Source organism: Limanda limanda, chromosome 12, assembly GCF_963576545.1.
Source record: "Limanda limanda chromosome 12, fLimLim1.1, whole genome shotgun sequence".
Taxonomy (NCBI): domain Eukaryota; kingdom Metazoa; phylum Chordata; class Actinopteri; order Pleuronectiformes; family Pleuronectidae; genus Limanda; species Limanda limanda.
This window is the reverse complement of record NC_083647.1, coordinates 24,635,775-24,658,824: the sequence shown is the minus strand read 5'-3', so window position 1 is coordinate 24,658,824 and position 23,050 is coordinate 24,635,775. Positions and strand designations below refer to the sequence as shown.

At 41.7% G+C, this 23,050-nt stretch overlaps 1 protein-coding gene across 1 annotated transcript; it reads left to right on the top strand.

Annotated features, from left to right (window-relative positions):
• The first annotated feature begins 1,162 nt into the window (after nt 1-1,162).
• On the top strand, nt 1,163-22,829 carry dnaaf9 (dynein axonemal assembly factor 9). Its single transcript, XM_061082652.1, has 37 exons — nt 1,163-1,301; nt 2,852-2,931; nt 3,095-3,220; nt 3,304-3,428; nt 4,908-5,004; nt 5,191-5,297; nt 5,443-5,520; nt 5,884-5,985; nt 6,121-6,176; nt 6,270-6,405; nt 6,718-6,799; nt 6,944-6,980; nt 7,068-7,152; nt 7,236-7,312; nt 7,426-7,470; nt 7,579-7,624; nt 7,701-7,812; nt 7,991-8,061; nt 8,210-8,257; nt 8,363-8,453; nt 8,574-8,677; nt 8,796-8,939; nt 9,313-9,398; nt 9,514-9,615; nt 10,441-10,558; nt 10,639-10,727; nt 10,858-10,983; nt 11,271-11,396; nt 13,872-13,909; nt 14,626-14,761; nt 16,255-16,341; nt 17,060-17,166; nt 17,667-17,741; nt 18,579-18,766; nt 18,898-18,963; nt 20,257-20,350; nt 20,613-22,829. The coding sequence occupies exons 1-37, from the start codon at nt 1,246-1,248 to the stop codon at nt 20,717-20,719; spliced, it is 3,450 nt and encodes a 1,149-aa protein (XP_060938635.1). The 5' UTR covers nt 1,163-1,245; the 3' UTR covers nt 20,720-22,829.
• Nucleotides 22,830-23,050: the final 221 nt, after the last annotated feature.

Here is a 23,050-nt window from a genome sequence, read left to right as displayed (position 1 = left end):
GTTACACAACCTGCGAGTAAACAAAGAAAAAAGTAATTTCAAAGTGTCAAAAGAATCAGAAATAAAAGAACGGGAACATTGATATCAGATGTTATGTTTTTGATTGATTGAATATTTATTTGAGCCTCGGAAGACACATTGAGGGATAAGACCCTCATTTACAATGGTGCCGAGGGTACAATAAAAAAGTTGATACATTAAAAGTAAATACATTGAATAAATAGGAATGAAATAAATATGCATATCTATATACACAGTAATACAAGGTATAAAACAATTCGTCAATAAAATATTATGGCCAAGTCAACTAGCAGTTACAGTCATTGCAGGAGAAGTCAGCTGTACATGAGATCAGACTCGAGAACTCCGTCAGTGAAACAAATGAGCACAACTTTAAACGTATGTATGTAGTTTAGTGGTTCACACATTCACACACACTCACCTACACACAAACACACACACACACACACACAGTCACTTACACACATACACGTACACTCACTCACATAGACACACACAAACACAAACACACAAACACACAGTCACTTAAACACATACACATACACTCACTTACATAGACACACACATACACAGTCACTTACACACATAGACACACACACATTCACACACACACACACACACACACACATTCACACTCACACACACACGCAGACACACACACACACAAACACACACACACAAACACACACACACACACACACACATACACACACACACACACGCACAAACACACACACACACTAACTCACTTAGACACACGCACACTCACACACAATCACACTCACACACACACACACACACAAACACACACACGCACACACACAGCCACTCACACATTACAGGGGAATTGCACCATCCCAGCTGCGCTACTGATGCTGTCAAACAGGACTGTACCACTCAGTAAAACAGAAGGGGGGGGTGAGTCGTCCTCTCAGCTCTAGTTGGTAAATCCCCTGAATGACTCACTCGACCTGACACAGAATTCAATATTAAAACGTATAAACAAATTAACTTGTGATAAACTCATAATTAAAGTTTCACAGTGTCGGTGTTTTCCTCGGAGGTCCCGTCAGTAGGAGCCTGCCCCCCCCCCTGTCCCGGATGTGGATGTCTCCGCTGTGTTGTGTGTTCTCCGGGGTGATGGAGGACCGGATGTAGCTGCTCGGGCCCGAACTCATCTTCTGAAAATAACACGCAACGTTAATTGGCGTTAATCGCGACACGATGTCCGGAATCCGGTCCGTGAACGGGAGACTGTCCGGAATCAACCCCGCTGTCAGGTGACGTGACGGCGAAGCTAACCGGGCTAATGCTAACCGGGATAATGCTTACCGAGCTAATGCTAACCGGGGATGCTAGCCCAGCAACGTCCCTTAGCTCGGTTGGAGTTACCGTTAAAAATACGATGCTAACGCGTAGACACACGTTTAGTAGTTTCATTTTTATTATGTTTTAATCTGCTGCTGAAGCGACGTTAATTTGTCTGTTTGATTTTAATGACGCGTCCTGTTTGTCTGAGGCTATAATAAAATCTCAGTAGTAATTTGAAATCACAGGATATGGAAGATATCGAAATAAATGTGATTTATAAAATATATTAATATTCAACGAGGCATACAAATACACCATAACAAGGTGTGCTCCCTTTATTTAGGTTAATAATACAAATCAGCGTTGATTATTTAGAGTCAATGGCACACATGACATTATAATAAGCTGTTATAATAAATATGAAGAATATGATAAAGCTCAATGAAAGGATCTGTGTCTTATTATTCTAGGGTAATAATATCTGACATTATATTATCTATTCTATAGTCAAATACTTATATTTATACCTCTACTATATATCATATTATATTATATCATACTCTTTGTATATTCTTTGTATATATACGTCTATATACACATATTTATACATGTGTACATGTTATTATTATTATTATATTTACTATTATTATATATATACTGTTGCTGCCATTATTACTATATACTGCTATTATATTGGTATAATTACTATAATATATACATTTAAAAAAAAATCAGCAGTGGTTTGAAATCACATCATATGGAAGATATTCAAATAAATATGATTTATAAAATATATTAATATTCAACGAGGCATACAAATACACCATAACAAGGTGTGCTCCCTTTATTTAGATTATTAATACAGTTCAGCGTTGATTTAGAGTCAATGGCACACATGACATTATAATAAGCTGTTATAATAAATATATGAAGACATTTTAATGGTAATAGTAGATTCATATGAAGTAGAAGCAGCAGTAATATCTACTAGAAAGAAGTGAGACCTGTTAATCTATTGTAATTATACAGTTTGGTGTTTGTTTGGAGTCAATTGGTCACATGACATAAAGATATGATTAAAAAAGTCATCTAATATGAAGAATATGATCAAAATCAATTAAAGGATGTGGGTTTAGTGAGTCTAGGGTAATAATATCTGATATTATTTATAGCCAGTGGGTCACATTAAAAACAATGGAGGTGTTTTCTCTTATTCAAATGTGAATTTACATATGGTTCCTATGTGGAAGCTCCATGATCAGGAATGAATATCAAATATCCAGCCTAACACTGACATTTCAGGTTTCCATTACACAACAGAAACCTGCAATAAATCCTGATTATTAACAGTTTTAATAATTGTCTATTGTCTCATAATCTGACAGTTGTGTGACTTGAGATAATGGTCGCACCTCATGTGAGATACTAAATGTCACCTGAAGTTTGACAGATTAAACTACATGTAATTTTTTGCCTCATAAATTACTGCTGTTTCTAAAGTATTTGTTATATTTTCCAGTTGCTGTCGCATGCGCCAGGTCCAGTCTCTTCTCTGCGAGGGGGGGGCCACCGCTCCTGATGGCGTCCTGTGCTCTCTTGGTACGTTTGTTGTTGTTTTTCTTTCACCTTTTGTGTCTTTACTGTTCCTGGTTAACTGCACTGGAAGCTATTTATAACAGATACGGCAAATACAGGAAGTTATAAGGGGACAAAACAAAAATCCAGCTCATGAACATCAGTGCAACGTTTCTGTGTGTTTCAGGAATTGACAGCAGATATAATGGGGGGTGCACTGAGCTGGCGAAATACCTTTTCTACGGACTCTATGAAAGAAATCCGCTGAATCTGGATCACGCCCTCGAGGAGTTTCCAGAAGAAATGCTCGATGGTAAGTTCACTGGATCGTCAATCACGTATTTGTGCTCATTCACGTGTTTCTTCACTCAGACTCACAACTGCTCCCCTTGACAGATGTGATCCTGCTGATCAAGGCCGAGTGTGTTCATCTGTACTGCAACCCACTGAACTACAGTTACCTGTTGCCCTACGTCTCCCACTGGAGGAACCTGCATCTGTACTGCATGACCGAGGCAGAGGTAATACACCTTCTCCCTTCATCTTGCTGTTAATTATACTTCCTGTGTGCTTAAGCTACGAGTAGGAACTTTATCAAGGGTATTTAGGCTTGTTGATACTTCCACTTGGCTGCAGTTTTAACCCTTGCAGGTTAATATCCACCTTTTGCAAGCACTTGTTTACGAGTCAGGTCAGTTTAGGTTGTATTCTTCATGGACAATCCCTCTCACCCCCCCCACAAAACACTGGACAAGCTGAGGAGCAGCTTCAGCCACAGACTCATTCAACCCCGCTGCTCTAAGGAACAATACAGGAAATCGTTTCTCCCAACTGCAATAAGACTGTACAACTCATATCCCTCTGTCAGAGCCACCATCACAGAACTGCACTAAATATACCTGTCTCCTTGCACTGTGGACCTGTACAACACTCCGCTCCATATACACTTACTTCACATCATATGTGATATGTGTACATATAAACCATATTGATATTATATATCATTTTATACAATAATATTGTCTTTTGCACACCATATCTACATATTCTTACACTCATAGTATATTATATTATCTATTCTATAGTCAAATACTTATATTTATACCTCTACTATATATCATATTATATTATATCATACTCTTTGTATATATACGTCTATATACACATATTTATACATGTGTACATGTTATTATTATTATTATATTCACTATTATTATATATATACTGTTGCTGCCATTATTACTATATACTGCTATTATATTGGTATAATTACTATCATATATACATTTATATTATGTTAAATTATATACTATATATACAGTACTATATTTATATACTGTCTAACAATAACATTACCATCATATCATCAGTACTTTTACCATCATCTTGCCACTGCACCTTATCTACCTATTTATCTTGTGTTTCTGTTTTTATTCTTTCTACCTCAATATTTTTTATTTTATTCTATTGTATTGTATTTTATTGTATTCAAATATACCGGCTGCTATGACGACTTAATTTCCCTTCGGGGATGAATAAAGTAATCTATCTATCTATCTATCTATCTATCTATCTATCTATCTATCTATCTATCTATCTATCTATCTATCTATCTATCTATCTATCTATCTATCTATCTATCTATCTATCTATCTATCTATCTATCTATCTATCTATCTATCTATCTATCTATCTATCCATCCATCCACCCACCCACCCACCCACCCACCCACCCACCCACCCACCCACCCACCCACCCACCCACCCACCCATCCATCCATCCATCCATCCATCCATCCATCCATCCATCCATCCATCCATCCATCCATCCATCCATCCATCCATCCATCTATCTAGCGAATACAATATAGAAATACACCAGATATTTCCTGAGCACATGGCTGGATCTCAGAGTACTCATACTGCTTTCTAGTTTGTAGCTGGATTGTTATTCCTTTACTAAGTTGCTGACCCTGTACTTTCCCCACCTCTGTTCCCAGTATGAAGATGAGGAAGCTGCGGAGGAATTCAAAATCTCCAGCTTTGTCAGGATGGTTCAGGACTGTCATCGCATCGGAGTACCGTTCAGCTCCCAGGGTACCTTTCATCACCTTTTAATCACCACAGTGTTTTCACTACTAACACATTTAAGGGATAATTAAAAGTGTTCAAACAGTAATTGCATGACATTACATATCAGTGTCAGTGTCTTAATAGCTTGTACTTACTGTGTAATTACACCAACAGCCCATGTAATTACGCTTTTTTTTCTGTTTTTTTAAGGACACATCCAGAAGTTTGATATGTTTATGGTGGAACAGTGGCCCCTGATTCAAGCATTTGCCTTGGAAGGCATCGGTGGAGGAAGCTTCTTTACCATCAAATACAAGGTTTGTTTAAACATGTGGCAAATACGTTTGCTAGGCTCTGAGGTTTGAAAAACAAGTTTGCAGAATTGGTTTGACAGTTGTTGCACTGAGCTCCTTCTATGTGCTTGTTTTATTCACATTGTTTATTTCTATTTTTTTCTTCCAGCTTATCGATATAAGTGAGAAACTTTGGCAGGTGTACACCAGACTCGACCCAGTGTCTCTGGGCAGTCTACTCGCTGAGGTATTGCTGACTTATTTGATTCATCTGCTGTTTTAACCTTCGTAGGATTCTGTTGTATTAATACATGACACTTAAATCATCTGTTAAATAAACATAGATAATTCCATTATCAATAAATGATTATTCAGTCAGTCAGTTGAAAGAAATGTAACTTATTGCCTTTTAATGATTCATTATTTGTATATTAGTAAAGCATAAACATTTTAAGACATCAGTTGAGACAGAAACAACCACAACCAACGATAGTTTGATTATTTTTGGCCTTGCATGGATCATGTGCCACCATTAATGATACTTACTATGCAAAGTTGAACACAACCATATATGCTATTCATTCTAACGTTGTTGTTATTTTAATCTTAGGACTTAATTAACTTTGAGAAGCAGTGGACTGGCTTTTTCTCCAGCATGGACCTGGAGAATCATCTGTCCATCCTGGAACTGTCTGAAGCTCAGGCAGGGGGGGTGAGTTTATACTCCTCAGAGTCCTACATGATAAATATATATATTATTTCTAAAAAGTATTATAAACGTTAGTAGAAAATATAGTTCCTGAATTAGATATTAAGTGTTGTAATTTGTTTTCTCATGAATCCACAGTCATTCCGTTCGTATTACTCTCACGGACTGATCTCCAGCAACATCACAGATAAAAGGTATTCAACATATTGAACAAGCTACAGTTTTATTGTCTTGCAGTTTGTGTGAAGCTAAATACTATGGCTAAATCAAACGTTTCTTTGGTTCAGGAAAAGCCAGCAGCCCTTTGTGATGTTTGGGAAGCACTCGTCGTCAGAGGACCTGGAGAACGATTCCTTCAACTTCCCTTCAGAGAGTCATCAGGTCCGCAACACGGGGCCTCAGGGTTCTACAGCCACACACATGGTGAGAACTGCCACTGCAGGCTGCTACTCGGGTGGCGTCTGAAACAGGAGTGTGTTTAAAAACTGAGCAAGCTAACACTGTGAAATCTAGAATGAGGAAAGAACTTCATTAAATGAACCTGAATACAACACAACATGTCTCCTCTAAAGACAGATGCAAGCCTGCAGCACCACCTGGTGAAGGGTTTTATTACAACCATCAGACTGTGATTTACCGAGCAGTGTTCTGACAAATCGTCTTGAACCCGTCAGGCCTGGAAACATGTGTTTGCTGATCATGTGTCTCCTGTAAACACCTCTTCTTGTCCATCAGGTTCTGCAGTGTGTGGCTCCTAAAGGACCCTTAGCCTGCTCCAGAACCTATTTCTTTGGGACGACCCACTCTCCATACCTGGGTGAGTTTTAACTGCATTTATTTACTGTGTTTTTCAACTGTGTATTTGTAAAATGGTGATCTTCTCTAGAGTACATTTCATTTATAGAGGATTTAAAGTACAAACTAATCCCATAATTTGCATTGCTCTGTATTTCACCCACAGGAAATCAAACTAAGGAGCCGAAGAAAATCGAAGTCTTGTAAGTGATTTATATTTTGATAGATAACATTTATAGAGATTATGTCTTTGAGAATATTGGAATGAGAGAGTTTTTCTATGTTTTCAGACTTTTATCACAGATTTATTCAGCTGCCGTTCAAGCCGTCCTTTCAGGAATCAAATGCTACTCCAGCACCTTGAGTGCCACCAAAGTAAGAAACAAACCAAAACACACATTTTAACATTTGTCTTACAGCAAGTACAATCCCTCATAGAGACGTGTTTATTATTCCAGGCCAAGGATGTAGCAGAGACCACTTTCCTCGTGGCTTTGGACTCGATGAGTTTAAGCCAGTACCGCAGTGTTCTCAGGTACAGATTGATTTTGGTGGTTTCACTGTTGTTCTCTGTGTGAGACGTTTAGCCAAGCGTGAAATGAAATGTAGTGTTTGAATCGCCTTCGATTGTGTGTTTTCTCTCCTCAGGTCCAAATGTGAATTCAGCATTCAAGCCGTGAACAAGGAAGGGAGGTGTGTGTGTGTCCTGTTAGGTCATCTGTTAAGCCTCTGTATTGTCTGCACTTCTCCTTCACGGGTTATTTGAAAGAGAATCACAGTATTTTATCCTTTTTGTTGCAGGATCATTCCTATGACTGACAAGCAAAGCCGTTATGTATTAAAAACAGTAAGTTAGAATCGTTGAAAACACTTTTGTATAATTTTGTACATTTTCATCCTCACTGATTGTACTTTTTTCGAAGGCCTCCATGACCGTCCACGACATCCCCGACCTGCAGAGCAACAGAGGCGACCTGGGCTCTGTCGTCTTCTCCGAATCCTTCTTAGAATCCAGCATCAATATCCAGCAGAAAGGTACAATATGGATTCAGCTCAGTCCAACTAGAATACTTGACTGGTAACAAGAGGCTTTTTAAAAACAACAGCAGAGTCGTCTAAACATAGAATTCTTCCTGCCCTGAGGATCATGATTGTGATTCATCTTCCACGTTTGTCCCTCTGTGGCGCGTGTGGTCTGCTTCCTCTCCTGCAGATGGCACTGTGTCCTCAGACAGCTGCTACACCATCCTGACTACAACCGTGCCTCGCTATGCCTGCTGGCCGGTACGTGCACGGCTGAAAATGAGATGTTTATTATAATATTGTCAAGAACACGACCACGTTTTGGATTTGGAATAATTACTTTGTCTACATTACAAATACACAGCTTTAGGGTTTTTCCTCCAACGTTGTTTGTTTTTGTTTTCTTCAGATGGAAGCGGATGTGAAGCAATCTGAGCAAGCCCAGCATCTTACGAAGGTATATTCAGAGGCTTTATTTTCTCCCTCCACACATGCCTGTCTGCCCCCGAGTGTTGTACGTATGAGTGTGGTGTGTAACGACCCACAATATGTGTTTTGATAGAAAGAGGAAGGCACTTGCTTGGGAACTGCTCTGACTGTGGCAGATGCTGCATATGCTTTCTCCAGCAGCCAGCTCTCCACGCCTGAAGAAGGTGACACTCTCACTTGACTCATTTTTCATACTTCCCACTCATCTTATCGTACGTTACGTGACTTAGAGTTGTGATTCCGTGTAACTTGTTTTTTATTGCTTGTCTAAATTTAAATTATAGGAAAGATCATCTTCTTCTCTGAGGGAATCCTGTTCGTCCATTCTCAGTATGGGAGCATTACTCTGTCCAAGGATCACATCAACACCATCAAGTTCTATGACCCGGTATGTGTGTGTTAATAATGTGACTGGATTAGTTTTCACATTATATCTTCAGCTGTTTTCTTACACATGAACCCATCTGTACTTTAACTCTTTGTTTTATGTGTCCTCTTCTCACCAGGACTCCAGCGCGGTGGCTTCTCTCTTCGTAGAGTACGACAGCAGCTTCCTCCCACACCTCCCATTCCCTCTCCACAGCTCGGACCAGTGTCTGGTCTTTGCTCTGCAGCCGAGGTCAAAGAGCCACAGGGCCTTTTACTCCAAGGTAAGACCTTCGGCCAGTGACCTCTGACAGGGATCGTCTGAGGGGAGCTGATAGAGAACCTCATCACGACCATGTAACATAAATCAAACGAGTAAATATTGGAATAGGTATTACAGCATCACTGTATGTTTTAAAATTACATGTTAACAGCATTAACCCCCGTTTATCAAATATACTTTGTCAAGTATTTGACTCTGACTATGAAAACATTTATCCTCAGCATGAGTGAGTTATTGATAAGATAAAATATATGTTTTGGTTTTTTCTGTTGGTCCTTGGATCATCCAATACTGTAAAAAACTAAATTTTATTTTCTTACATCTTTATTCTACGTCTCCAGTGGTTTGACCCTTGTCTCTATTGTTGCGTGCAGGTTTTCTCAGTTTGGCAAAGCTCTGAATCTGGACTCACTCTGCAGCTGCTGGACCAGGATCGACTGAGCTGGACCCAGAAAAACATGTAAGGCTGCACAATTATATTTCAAGCTGTCCACTAAGATCTTCTAAGCTGTCTTATCATCAATCAATCCCTTTTAATAATTAAACAACTGCATTTGATCTCTTTTTAATGTCAGGCACGCCCGACTCCAGAAGCTGCACAACAGTCAGGAGCCTCCAGTGGCCAAACGCAGAGGCAGCCTGAAGACTTCATACTCTCAGCTGCCAGAGCAGGACATGTTAGTACACAGAGCAGTCTCACACTCAAGTCCCTCAGGGTTGCACTGAACAAGTAATAAAACCTGATGCTGCCACAGGTATTGCTTATTCATCAGTATGTATTCCCAATATAGTATTTAAGCCTGTGTTTCTTGACGCAGAGTTTTTATCAGTGCTGACCAGCCACTCTTGGAAGGTGTATAGAAGATAATGTAGCCTCATTATCTGGCCGAAAATACGCAGCGCACACACTCTATGACTATGATCAGTAAAGCTGAAACAAGGGAGCATGGGAAGGCACTTCTTGGCAACTTTTTAGTCCTCCCAAATCGCTCCTAAATCTGTCACCGGGTATAATTAGACGTCCAACTGTTTTATGTACTAGTACCCAGAATTAACATACTGTACAGTGCTTATGAATTATAGCTGCTCCCCTTTGCACAACCCTGCATTTTCCGTGTCACATCTAACGGCTTTCCCTCCAACAGAGATTAAACATTTATTTTTTTAATTTTAGCGCTAAAACTCAAGCAAATGCAAGTGTAGAGAATTCAAAACAGTGTTTGTGGAATGAAGGAAGAAGTCTCAGCTGTTATACTGCTGGAAAGTCCATAACACAGGGTTTTAAAAAGCATACAAATCTTGTTTCAGGCCTTAAAATGCCTTAAATACGCCTTAAAGATATTTCATACTTTAGATAGGTCTTTATTTTATTAACGTTCATTTAACACATCACGTGGGGAAGTACAGGTAATTCTTGGACTCTGATATTCCTTTATATCGGTCGGACACAGACAAGCTTTTAAATCTGATCTCACTGATCGCTGCCTTCTGTCCTTCATCAGGTTCCTTCAGCACTTTGCTCTGAGCAGCATCAGCCAGGAGCCCATTCTGTACGACCACCTGGGAGTGCTCTTCCCCTCCGCCGAGCTGAAGAACCCAGTCGCTGGCCAGGGAGACAAGGTGAGCAGGTGGACATAACAACTCTGTATGGAAGAGCTGATGAAGTAAATATCTGACGTGGACTTTTTAATGTGTGATAGGTGGTCATTACCATCGTCACTGGACTAACTGGAAGCCACAAGAAAAGACTCTGTGACTTCCTGGTCCAGCTGAACAAGGAACGTGGACGGTAAGAGCAACAACCTCCAACAATTATGGTTTTGTGCTGTGTTATTCTTTCCTGATCATACTTCTATCCTAATAATAATGAATGCAAGAGAACAGAAATGACTGAAATTAGCTTTTCCTTACATCTGTAGGTGGGTGGTGTACGAGCCTGGTACCGACAGTTTCTCAGCCTCTCACCTGCAGCAGTATCTGTCCAGCTTCCTGCAGAGCCAGCGAGGCCGAGGAGGGAAACCCCGTCTGTTGGTGCTGTCACCTGGGTAAGTCCACTACTCACCTGGGTAAGTCCACTACTCACCTGGGTAAGTCCACTGCTCACCTGGGTAAGTCCACTACTCACCTGGGTAAGTCCACTACTCACCTGGGTTAGTCCACTACTCAGAATTTAAAACGACTTGCCCAGAAAATCAGAGCTGAGCTAAATTAAGGTGTTTTATTTTGAAAATTGGTAATATGCCGATATTTTAATTTGACCACATTGAACGTGTTTTATCTTGACCTTTGTTTGTCACTGTCTTTAAAATGGACAAATGTTCTTCTTGTGCAGCTACACAGATGTTCTAGATGTGGTCCAGGCTGTGCTTTTCCACCCTGACCCGGTTATACAGGCGTGCTTCTCCATCGGGGCTGTCACTGCCTGTGTGGACCCGTCTGCTTCCTGTTTGGAGCACAGGTGAGATTTCTCGTGCGCCTCTTACTCTTGACGTACACACTGACAAAATATGGATTGGATTGATTAAGTTGGCATGTGAACTTGAGGGATGATGATGATACGAACAAACAAATGTGCCAGTGAACATATCAAGGCATCTCACTTTGTACATGAAGAAGAAATGGTTCCTAAATTGTTTTGTTTGCTGTGAAGGTTAAAATCCAATCGGGTTTAATTTACATCGAATATCCTGAACGTCCGTGTAAGATAATATCGTTATATCGGTGTTTCCCACAGAATTAGATTCAATCAACAGACTCAGATTTTGTGCAGAAGAGCTCAAGTGACACGTGAAGTGCAGCGAGTGCAAGTAACACGCCCAGGTCTCCATGCCTGCTGAGAGAGAGACAATAAACAACAACCCGACACTGTTAAGTTAATTAATGGAAACACTGAATTCATTAATTGATTTAATTATATCCTGCTCTGATCGGAAAACAATCAATACAATGATCAACCTGCACCGAACAGTTGGATCCTTCGGGTTATGTCATCGTCACAGTTGAAACCCTCAAGAGGAACTTCCTGCTTCATGCTCATGTTTTAAAACGTGGAAGCAAAAACATATATCTGTGCTTTCAGCTGTTCATATTTTAGTTTGTGGTCAATGCAAGAAGTTGTGTTTGCATGCATCAGAGAGCAGCAACCAACAACAACCGTAAGCTGCATGTTCATCCACACCAGACGATGACAGACAGCGGCGGATGTTGATACATTTCTGAAGCGATGGACGTTTCCAGGACGAGGTTACATGACACTTTTAGCTATTAAAACTCAAGGCTGGTTCCCTTTTGCAGAGCGGATCAGTCCTACATTTAATCTCACTCTCCTTTTGTTACAGGCTTTAGATGAAGCTTACAGAGCTTCTCACTATCATAGATTGACTGAGCCGCTCCGCACAATATGACATACCACTCAAGTTAATGGGCTGTTTCCGGGCTGGGCTGCCCAGTGATACTCACAAACAGATGAAGTCACGCCGTGGTCCTGGAACCCAGAGACACGCATCTCAAGATGTGCCAATGCAAAGTATAATAATTCAAACTTGCACTCAAACAGCAGGGAGAACTAAATCTGGTTGCACAACTCCCACAGTCTCTTAGATGAGATGATTTCCCATCAAGCCTAACTTTAATAATAAATCTGAAGGGTGTTTGGACCCTGTGCTATAAACAAGCTGTGATGTCTCTCCTTGGCTCAGTGGAAAAATGTGTAATGAGAGGTTTAGCAATGTGGTGATCACTGACTTTTCCATTTGAGGCATCTTCAGCAAGGCCCCTCTCACTGTCTGTTGCTATAGACTGTCTGGAGGTCTGTGGAGGTCTACCATGGCGCTAATTGGGTGTGGTCAGCTCATTTTAGGCCTGACCTGCCCGTCACCCCCCCCCCTCTGCATAGCCCTCTAATCCCCCAGATCCACATGTGCGACCAACACACCCTCCCCAGTGAAGCTCATCAGTCAGTCATGATCCATTCTTTGGGATGGATGTAGACAGTTCATTACATCAGGACAGGAAAGATAAATGCCTTTCAAATTGCTGATTCCCCCCCCCCAGCCCCCTGTCTGAGTGCTGCAGGGGGGGGGGGGGGGGGGGGTCAGCAGTGGCTGGAGGGGGACCAGGTTCCCCACGGCTACTCAGAAAGCACAGCGTCTAACTCTGATCGATTTGAAAACTCTGGATACATTTCGTTAAGATTAAATGAGATTACAGAAAGCTTTCACGTTGGTCAGTTGCCAGTCATACTCGTGATGTCGTCCTGTGAAAAAATGCCTCATGATGGATAACTGGCTTGTTAGCCGAGGGCCATAACATGGAATTAGTCTGTTTATGGCGGCACAACCTTGGCAAGCGCCCATTAGTCATAAATAGAGCGATTGTTAGTGATGATATTGTGGAACAAGTCGCGGGTTAAAGGTTCAGCGTGAAGGGTTTAGGAGGATCTATCTGCAGAAATAGAATCGTAATATTCATAATTATTTTTTCATTAGGGTATAATCACATGAAACTAAAAATTGCTGTGTTTTTGTCACCTTCGAATGAGTCCTGTATATCTAAACTGGGAGCGGGTCATCAAACACGGAGTCTGATATTCTTTTCCATGTTTCTACCGGGGGGGTTGGGGGGGTCTCTCCCATCTAAGATGATCCAGTAAGGATCTACATACATGATCTGATGGAATATGATAGAATTCTGTTTGATATAGACGTTCATTTATCGTTATAAATATGAAAGCATGGTTGATATTGAGTTAACGAACAATTTAAACACAGATCTTAGTTTGTACCGCAGGATCATAAACCTTAGTTTCAACATAATCTTTATTATCAATGCAGCAGGGACAAGTTCAGTCCAAGTAAATGTCCAATTGACTCATGGACATACACAGTAAATGTTGTATATTTAACCAAAGTTTTACTTGTATCTTTGCTGTTAGGTTTGCTTTTCCCAAGCTGTTGGAGCAGTGCAGCCAAGGTAAGTCGCTTTCTGCTTTACAACTAAACATATAGAATTGAAATCTTCTGTAAGAAGTCGTTTTCAACACAGCCATGTTAACAGGTTTTAATATAAAACTCGTAAAGGTTAGGATATGTATGAATTTTGTCAAATGAATTCAGAGGAGAGGTTACAAGATAATAACATCATAATTTCAGCTTGTCATAGCAAAGAAGCAAGTTGGACATCAGTGAAGTGATGTGTTAGTGTGACAGCGGGTTGTTGTTGTGTGACAGTCTTGCTACACCTACACATACTTTTTAATAGAAAAGTAAATCCTCTCTTAACCCTCTTACAGTTTTCCTCCAACGCCACAATAACAGCATGATGGACTTTTTTGTTCTTAAAGATTTTATACAAAGTTAAATAAGGATACTGTGACATTAAAATGTTTAGAAAGCGAAAGGTTGTTCAGCAACACATTGCCCAGATATCAAAATTATACACAATCCATATTCATTCCTGTGCTCAGAACTGAAGTGTTGAAGATTTGGTTTGTCACTGTTTCGTTAAAATGTTGGTATTTTGTTTCCTACCACTGGGTTATGTTCTGTAAATGTAATTTCCCCTGAAAACGCCAGCTTGCAGCCTTGATACAGCAGCAGTAAACACTACACATACGTTGTATTTTCAGTAAAGCGAGCCAGTTTCTCCTGGAAATTCATTCTCCCTTCTTGTGCCTTGTTGCATGTCAGGTGTTGTGAGTACAGTGGTGTTCACGGGGCTGACAGCGGAGCAGCAGCACCCCCTCATGCAGCATGTCCAGCAGCTGGTCCGCTCTGCCAACCCCACTGCAGCCTTCGTACTCGCAGAGAGAGGAGCTGTCACCAGGTAGAGACCCACAGAACCACCATCAATGCTGCAGGCACTCGTTTAACTGCTTCCTTCTTCCCCCCCTAAAATATTCACACTCTCCGTGCTTCTTCTCATTCTACTTTCTGTGTCTGTGTTTCAAACTGTTGGGTCAGTGATGTCATGAACATTTCCCATTGCTTTCCCTGCTTAAAGAATATTTCAGTGTTTGGGTTAAAAGTAGGGATGGGGGGAAAAATCGATTCAGTTACAAATCGCGATTCTGGTGAATGACGATTTTAAATCGATTTTTTTTTTTTTTAAACATATTTATTGGTTTATACCGGGGGAGATATATTGGGGGAGCAACATCACCCCAGAGCATGTTGACCAGCTCTTGTTTTTTCACAAGAATCTAAACACACCCAAGCACTAGCTTTGCATCGGCTACATGCAAACAACAATAGCCTACTTTTTGTTTATTTCAAAGTTTATATTTTAAGTAAACTTTTATTCATTCTATTTAATTTACCTTTTATTTATTGTTTAAAAGTAGCCTAAGTGGCTTACATTTCTTAATCTGTCAGTTTGTGTGCAGTTGACAGGGGCTATACAATAATAGGGAACATTTTTATTTCTTTTCTCTATTGGCTGCCCGGCAGTCATTAAGTTAATGTTAATATTTGAAATAAAACTTGTAAAGCTCTAAGTGAATTTGACTGTGTTGTATTTGAAGGAATGATTCAACATTTTTCCATGGTCCAGTATTTAAAAAAAATAAAAATAACCAAAAGAAATCCCAGGAAATCGTAATATCGAATCGCAATACTTACATAATCGCAATACCCACAGAAATCGCAATACATATCGTATCGCCACCTAAGTATCGTGATAGTATCGTATCGGGAGGTCCCTGCCGATTCCCGTCCCTAGTTAAAAGCCTATTAAAGGGACTCTTACCTTTGTTGCATTTTTACACTTTTTTGGATAAGGTTCAATTGGTATTAATAAGGTAATGACACTCTAAAATGCAAGACAGACCCACCAGGAGTAAAAACAAATAATTATTTCACTCTCATAATATTTAGTGAAAACTTCAACCAATAAAATTCTTCGGACCGAAGGACCTTATTGGCCGACAGACCTGTCTGTTTGCTGCATGGACATGCAGGTTTTCCGTCTGCTTCTTGTGGCGCATTCGGGCCCGCGTCATCATATGTGAATGTAAATGTATATAACTTACCGGTGCTTCTGAATCCGAATCCATTGCTTTGGTAAACAAAAACTCACGTGCGTGCGCGGAGGCAGTAGGTTGTAAGTCTGCTTGTAAATAAAGTTTCTTCAAAAAAACACCGCGGATGGGAACGAGGGGGTGGGTCCCTTTTAAAGATAGAAGACTACTACAAGACTTCAGCTCAACCGATTTGGATGTTTTGGGGCTGATGTCAATACTGATATTAAGAAGTAAAATTGATCATTGCACCTTTGAGAGTTAAGTATTCACCGTTTCTTGTATTTTCTGTGTTTATTAGGAATGAGGATGTGAACCTGATACTGTCTGAGACCAGTTTCCACGAGCCACAGATGCTCAGAGCGCGTTACGTCCTCTACCCTGGATGGTAAGACCCTCGCTCTGTGTTCCCCTCTACTCGCCCTGACCTCCACGTGTCCTCCCGTGTCAACACGCAAACTTTTGACCGCTGAGCCACAGATTGCCGTTGATTCCCTCCTCAGTGTTCCTCGGCCCGGGCCTCGTCTCCCCCCCACCCCTGCGGTTTAATTGCCACTCGGCCGCAGCGGTGGGGGTATCGGCTGCTGATTGCTGCAAAGCCCCTCAGGACTTCTTGTGTTCTCTCACCAGATGCCTCTGGGCTGCACAGTAACAAGCTGTTGGCCATGCAGTTGCCATGTACACAGAGGGGGTCTCCTTCCCTTTGGATCCGCTCCATTCAGCCTTCATGCCTCAGTGGTCAGCCTAATATGAACCTCTGCTAAATCCTCCCCCACAGATCATACTCTGGATATCTGACCAGTGTCTGGCACTGTTGATTTACTCATCCTCAGGCTTTAGTTTGTTCCGTACGTGTATGTGAGCGAGTTCCAGCTGCTTCTTCCCACACGTCCTTAACGCCAAACTTTCTTAAACCTGCTGATAAGAGAGGTTACATTTACAAACTCATCATCCCCTTCCACACTATGAACAGCATATCACACTCGCTGGCCTCCTTCCTGTGAGCAGCTGGTAGAGTAAACAACTTTACAGCCAAAGGAAAAAACACTTGGCTCGCTTTAGACTTAACTTTGTCACCATTTGTGTCACGTGTTTCGGTCTTTCAGGTGCAAAGGGCGCTTCTTCTCCGGTTCTGGCTCTCTGGTGCTCACCCAGCAGCGCGTGGCTTTCAACCGGCCCCTGGAGAGGCCTCTATTTGTTACCCGGTGTAAAGGTGAGATGGAAAGAAAGCCCCCCCCCCCCACTCCTCCTCTTCCCTCTTCTCCTTTTTTTGACTCCTACACGTGACAGAGGCTCCAGATATGAGCTGGCACGGTTTGATGATGATTACATAAGCTGCTTCTCCTCCAAATATGGAGATAAGTGAAGTCTCAGAGTAATTGTCAGCCAACGCTGGGAAATAATCTGTATTCCCAAAGGATGAACGTCTTACTGCCAGTTTAGCTTTTCAGGGATATTGTTAATTGTATTTTTATCGTCCTTATTTGTTTTTATTTTGTTTTAGCTATTGAGATTTTTTACTTATTTACTTGTAATTTAATGTTTTTATATCTGTAGTATCTTCATTTTTGTTATATATTAATCTCATATGTTATGAAGTCATGTATTTGTCATATTGAAATATGCCATATATATATATATATAAACTTGTCTACATAATTATTATTATTTAATCCATATTTCTCACTTCTTTTACTGCTCATGTTTCTGTAGCACTCAAGTCATCCCTGATGTCCAGCCCGTTCCGTGGAAACGTGTACAACGTTAAGGGAAAAGTCAAATTCTCTGGTAAGGAATTTAATATTTTTTAATTAATTTTTTATTTCCTCATAAAATAAAAATAATTATGGCTTGTGCCAACTATTAACATTTTCAGATCAGATTTTCGAATTGCCGGTTTCTTGGTTTTGTTTAGCATTGATAAACAAATGTGATTTCTGTCCTTGGTAAATATTTGACCTGCATTTGCGTTTCCCAACCTTTTGGGAGTGATTAGAGAAAGGCTGCCCTCGGGGGCAGAGAGGAGGCTTCGGACGGTAGGAAATCTGCTCAGTTGTTGCTCTGGTGTCTGGTGTTTAGACTTCAGCTCATAGTCCACTCGTTTGCTTTCCTCCCCATAGTTCTCTCACTCCTATTTTTCATCTGAAAGAGTTGTGTAGAGCTGTTGCATGAGGAGAAAGTGCAGAGAGTGTGCAGAGAGTTTTGTGTAGAGTCGGGAAGATGGAGGATGGAGGAGTGAGTGTGGAGACTGTTTGATCCTTTGAGAAATACTCACATTCCCTTTAGTGTGAAGTCTGCATCTCAGTCACTGTGTATAGGGTAGTGTATCATTTACATCACCTTATATTCAGTTATTTTACTTTGTTGTATTTAGCCGTCGTACATCCAGAACATATTTTTTACGTTGGGTGAGGGCATACTTGACGTGTTTATTTATCTTGTTTTGTTCTCACGTGACTTGTGTGAGCCATTTTGGGATCAGAGGGGCAGTATGGATGTTTCAGCATTAACACCCCACAAACAGCATGCTGCTGCCACATGAAGCTGCCACAGCAGGTGTGGCTCTAGGTGTGAACCGTGTGTGCGATGTTGGATTGTAAGCGGCTTCGTCTCTGGAACATTCAGACTCGGAACAAGCGATGGAGGTGAGCTACAACACGCTGAGCGGGAGAATGAGCGTCGCCTCTGACCAGAGCGCTGACCCGCCCCCCCCGGGCCCCAGGGACACCGGCGCCTCCTGCTTCCTGGTCTTTGATGGCGTCGGCCTGACGGAGGACGGGCTGAAGGACTGGATCAGACTGTGCACCAAGCAGGTAGACGTTCACACAGCCCACTGTCTGTGCTGGAAATACACTCTGACACCTGGGCACAGATATGTGATCATGAGTAGGATCAAGATATAAGAGAAGAAACTAACTCCAAGTGTCTGTTTCTGTTTTTACAGAGACAAACAAAGAAGCCGAAGAAAACTAAAAACAGTCTTTCACCACATGAAATCAAGATTATACATGTAAGTGTGTTATATCTATAATCGTACATTGTTATATAATATAGCAGTGGCTGGGTTCTGTGTGGGATGAGCTGCATTGACTCCACTTCTTCCCTACTTGGCTACAAGAAGGTAGTTCCCTTATCAACTCATGGATTTATTTACATGGAAACTGGAACATGGAAGAGGAACAAGTGTTTTTTAGTGTGAGATGCAGCAGCTTTAGAAAGTTGGAAAGAAACTAATTAAAACAACACTTACAAAGTTTTATTTTTTGAAGTATTCAGACTATTTGCTGTGGTGCTGCAGTTTTGTTCCCCTGCATCCTCTTCGCTGTAAATATCCTTTAGGTATGCCCCCCCTGTGGCAAACAGGATTGACTGTATATGGCTTGCAAAGGCACACACCTGCGTATATATAAGGTCTTAACACTTCACACGGTCAGGACACAAGCCGAGTCTCTGCAGACCTCCTCTATAAAGCTGTGGCGTGGCATAGATCAGGGCGAGGACATAAAACCATTTCTAAAGCTCCAAGTGTTCCCAGGAGCTCAGTGGCCTCAATAGTTGTGAAAGAGAAAAAAAAGTTTGGAACGAACAGGAATCCAGCGGTCACTCGGGGGGGCAGCACTTCATCAATCAGGCCTTTTTGATAGAGTCACTTTGAGTAACAGGCAGGTTGTTGCTCATTGGGAGTTTTTTAGATGACATTTAAGACACTTTGAGGACATAAAGATAAAGATTCTCTGGTCTGACGGGTCAAACATTGATCCCTTGTGGTAGAACCCAAAATCCAGCTGTCTAATATCATCCTTATTTTTATAAAGGCATCAAGGGGTCTAAGATAATACGTACTAGGTCTTAAATATGTTAGGTAGGTCTTAATTATATTAAAGTCTATAATATTATATTATTAGTTCTTATTAATGTTTTGTCTGCATGCTAATAGGCTAATTCATCCTTGTCATACTTGTTTATTCATTACGGTTTAAAAAGCTCATAAAAAGTCTTAAATTAAACTTTTTGAAATCTGCAGAAATACTGAGTATAACCTGCAAACAGCAGCTTTGTATTACGATGGTGCTTCTCACTGCCAGAATCCAGATGTGCACAGCTCGTAGACTCTCATCCAGGAAGACTTGAACCTTAAGGGTCTCTCACACTCGCCTGAATGAAGGGTCTTTTAGATGTTAAGACCTTTTACAACTGGGAAATGTGTGAAAAAACTGGAGGTGACTAAACGTTTATCTGTGGAAGATTCTCCTAGTTGGATGTCGGCCTGTAACTAAACCTGATATGACTTGTTTCTGTTCAGATGACCAGACACCTGGACCCACTGCCATCGGGATACTTCTACAACGGTTATCAATATGTGGACATCTTTGGAGAAAGAAGGACCTTCCATCCCAGTATCCTTTTCATCGTGTTCACCTTCGGATGTTTAACTTCACCTGATCCGTCTCTCAGGCCTGGAAACAGGTTTATCCTCATATATTTTAAATGGTAAAAAAGAAAACCCAGTCAGTTTGAGTCAGTGTAGGTTTCAAAATCTGCGTTTCTGACTCAGACAAATAATCCTGACTCCTCCTGCAGCTCTGTGCTTGCCTCTGTGTTTGCTGTGTGTGTGGTGATTGGTTGTGCCGCTGTTTCCCTTCATTGCTAACACCGCAGACATGGAGCAGTTTGAGAAGGAGTACATCGCCGAGGCCAACAAGGAGATCGAGCTGTTCAACCATCAGCTGGAGCTGCTGGGCCAGCCCGACCTGTTTGGTCCGTGATGGAGTCTGCGTGTGTACGTCCACTGCCTCCATCGCTCATATCTCCAAGGCAACCACTGTGGGAGGGGTAGGGAGGGTTACTGGGTTTATATACCGAACACTAGGGTGGTCAATGTGTGTTCACACCACGTGTATCTGCAGGAAGCACTGCTGCTACAGGTCCATTCATTATCTGTGTCCCATGTCACACTGTCTCGTAATGTGGTGGCACGACATGACATCACCCGCCCGCGGGCGCTTGTGTCACATCGTGGCCGCTTGCCTCTCTGTCGTCTGCGGCTACGCTAACCGAGCAGTTAGCGCTTCGGCGAGTCAGGCGTCGCTTATCACATGAAAAGTGTCAAACGGATGTGGTCACTCGTATTAGTTCAAATCGAGACACGTTTGTCAGTAGAGGAGACTTGTTCACAGCTGCAGGCAAACCTGAAACCCAAGCCAGCGCAAGACTCCATCTTTAACCCGATGTGATTGCACCGCTAAGCCGGCCGGCTAAGAGACTTTCACAATTGAAGGGGAATTTCCAGCCACTCGCTGCTACAGCTTGTGCCTCTCTCTGTTTATCACAGTTGGCAAATTAAAACCTCTATTTCTGGACAGGCATGGATAGCCGTGTGATTCTGGTGAGCTCCCTGGTGGGTTTCTCAAGAATCGCTCCTCCTCTGTTGTCACCCAATCCACGGCCCACCTGTTAGCTTGTCTGCGTGCCGCGGCAGAGGGAGCGCTTGGCCGTGGAGCTGTAAACATTGGACAGCCTGTTGGCTGCAGACAGCTGATGGATGATGCCATTAATCACAGAGCTCTACGCCACCCAGTGCTTTATTTTAAGACTCCTAAAGTGAATCTAATGAAAGTTCAAAAAAAGCAGACTTCGGTGCCCACAGCAGTCGTATTAAAGAACAGCTGAGGCTCACACTGCGGTGACATGAGCATCAGAAACCTTAACGCACTGTGTTCTGTGAGTTAAAAAGCTGCTGGTTATCAGTGAGAAACCAGAGAGACACAGAAAGGTAAACTAACGTCCCTGCAGCCAGGTGTGGATCGCACATTCCACTGGTATATGTTTTATTCACGTGTGAACATTCCCGTTTTGACTTATATATTTGGGGTTTCTACGTTAGTGTCGGACGAAGGGAAAATTACATAATCTTGGGAAGCGTTGGGTCGGTCTGGGTAAACACGAGTCGAGCCTCTAGTTCCAGGTTGTGTATCAGTGATGTGATGTTGCAGAGGATCAGAGTCTATGATCTTGTGTAACGCTGATGTTCCTCAGGGTTCCTCCACGGGTTAAATTCTGCCACTTTGTCGGAAAATATCTCAAGTTTCTGTGTTGTCATTTTGAAAGCAGAAGTTTTGGTGTAAAACTCAGATTCCTAATCAAATGAGCTGAAAAACGTGTAGGAACCCTGTTGCAGTGTCCGGAGATTTAATGTCTGTTATTCATGACGGGGGTCAGCAGTGTAACATGAATACTAATTAACAGGGAATTGATGCCGACTGTAAATAAAGATGGACGACACATCTCCACCTCATCCCATTATACAGAAATGAAGCCAGAATATCCCGGATATGAACTCGGCCATCTTAGAGTCAGAGTCTGCACAGGAGGGATCGAGGGTGGATCCATTTTTATAAAAATCAAATAACTAATTAAAACATCAGAGTGGTTAAAACTACCTGAAATGACAGAAGACATCTTTCAGAAAAATTAGATTAATCGTCAGGTGGAGATCAAGACGTTTAAGCTTCACTTTTGGCGAAACTGTCATGTCGTCCATCTTTATTTACAGTCTCAGGTTCTGACAGAAGAACATTCGAATGCACTTGGAAACGTGCAGCTGCTGATACGATGGTTAGATATTTGACATCGGCTTGAATGCAGCATCAAATTAACGTGAACAGAGAATCTGCTCATCGGGGGAAATGTCTGCCAGCACAGATGTTCTTTAGATCAGTGATGATGTCAGCGTTCACATGTCTGTGATATCCAGTGAAATTAAAAATGCTCAATAGTTGTGTTTTCAGCCGGAACACAAACAGACGAATGACAACATCATTAGCAAATGATCAGAGTCAGATAATCCTGAACTCAGCCTGACACTGCTGCCCCCCCTCCCCCTCCCCTCCCCTCCCCTCAGCAGAGTCCCCTGGGACCTGAACAAGCCATACCCCCCCCCCCCCCCCACTGATGCTAGATGTGCCACTGTCTCTTAGAAGAGCCGTGCATTGTGTAGAACAGCCTCTTTGCCTCGTGTGTTACCTTGGCGTGTTCCACAGGAAGTGAACATGGAGCCAAGTCTTCTCTTCTTCCGTGAACTCCTCTCTCTCTCCGTC

Bases quoted from the DNA above. Each gene is read 5' to 3' on its own strand.
- dnaaf9 (XM_061082652.1), top strand. From the start codon at position 1,246: ATGTCCGGAATCCGGTCCGTGAACGGGAGACTGTCCGGAATCAACCCC. The intron at 3,429-4,907 runs GTAATACACCTT...CTCTGTTCCCAG, and splicing joins ACTGCATGACCGAGGCAGAG to TATGAAGATGAGGAAGCTGC. The intron at 6,177-6,269 runs GTATTCAACATA...TCTTTGGTTCAG, and splicing joins AGCAACATCACAGATAAAAG to GAAAAGCCAGCAGCCCTTTG.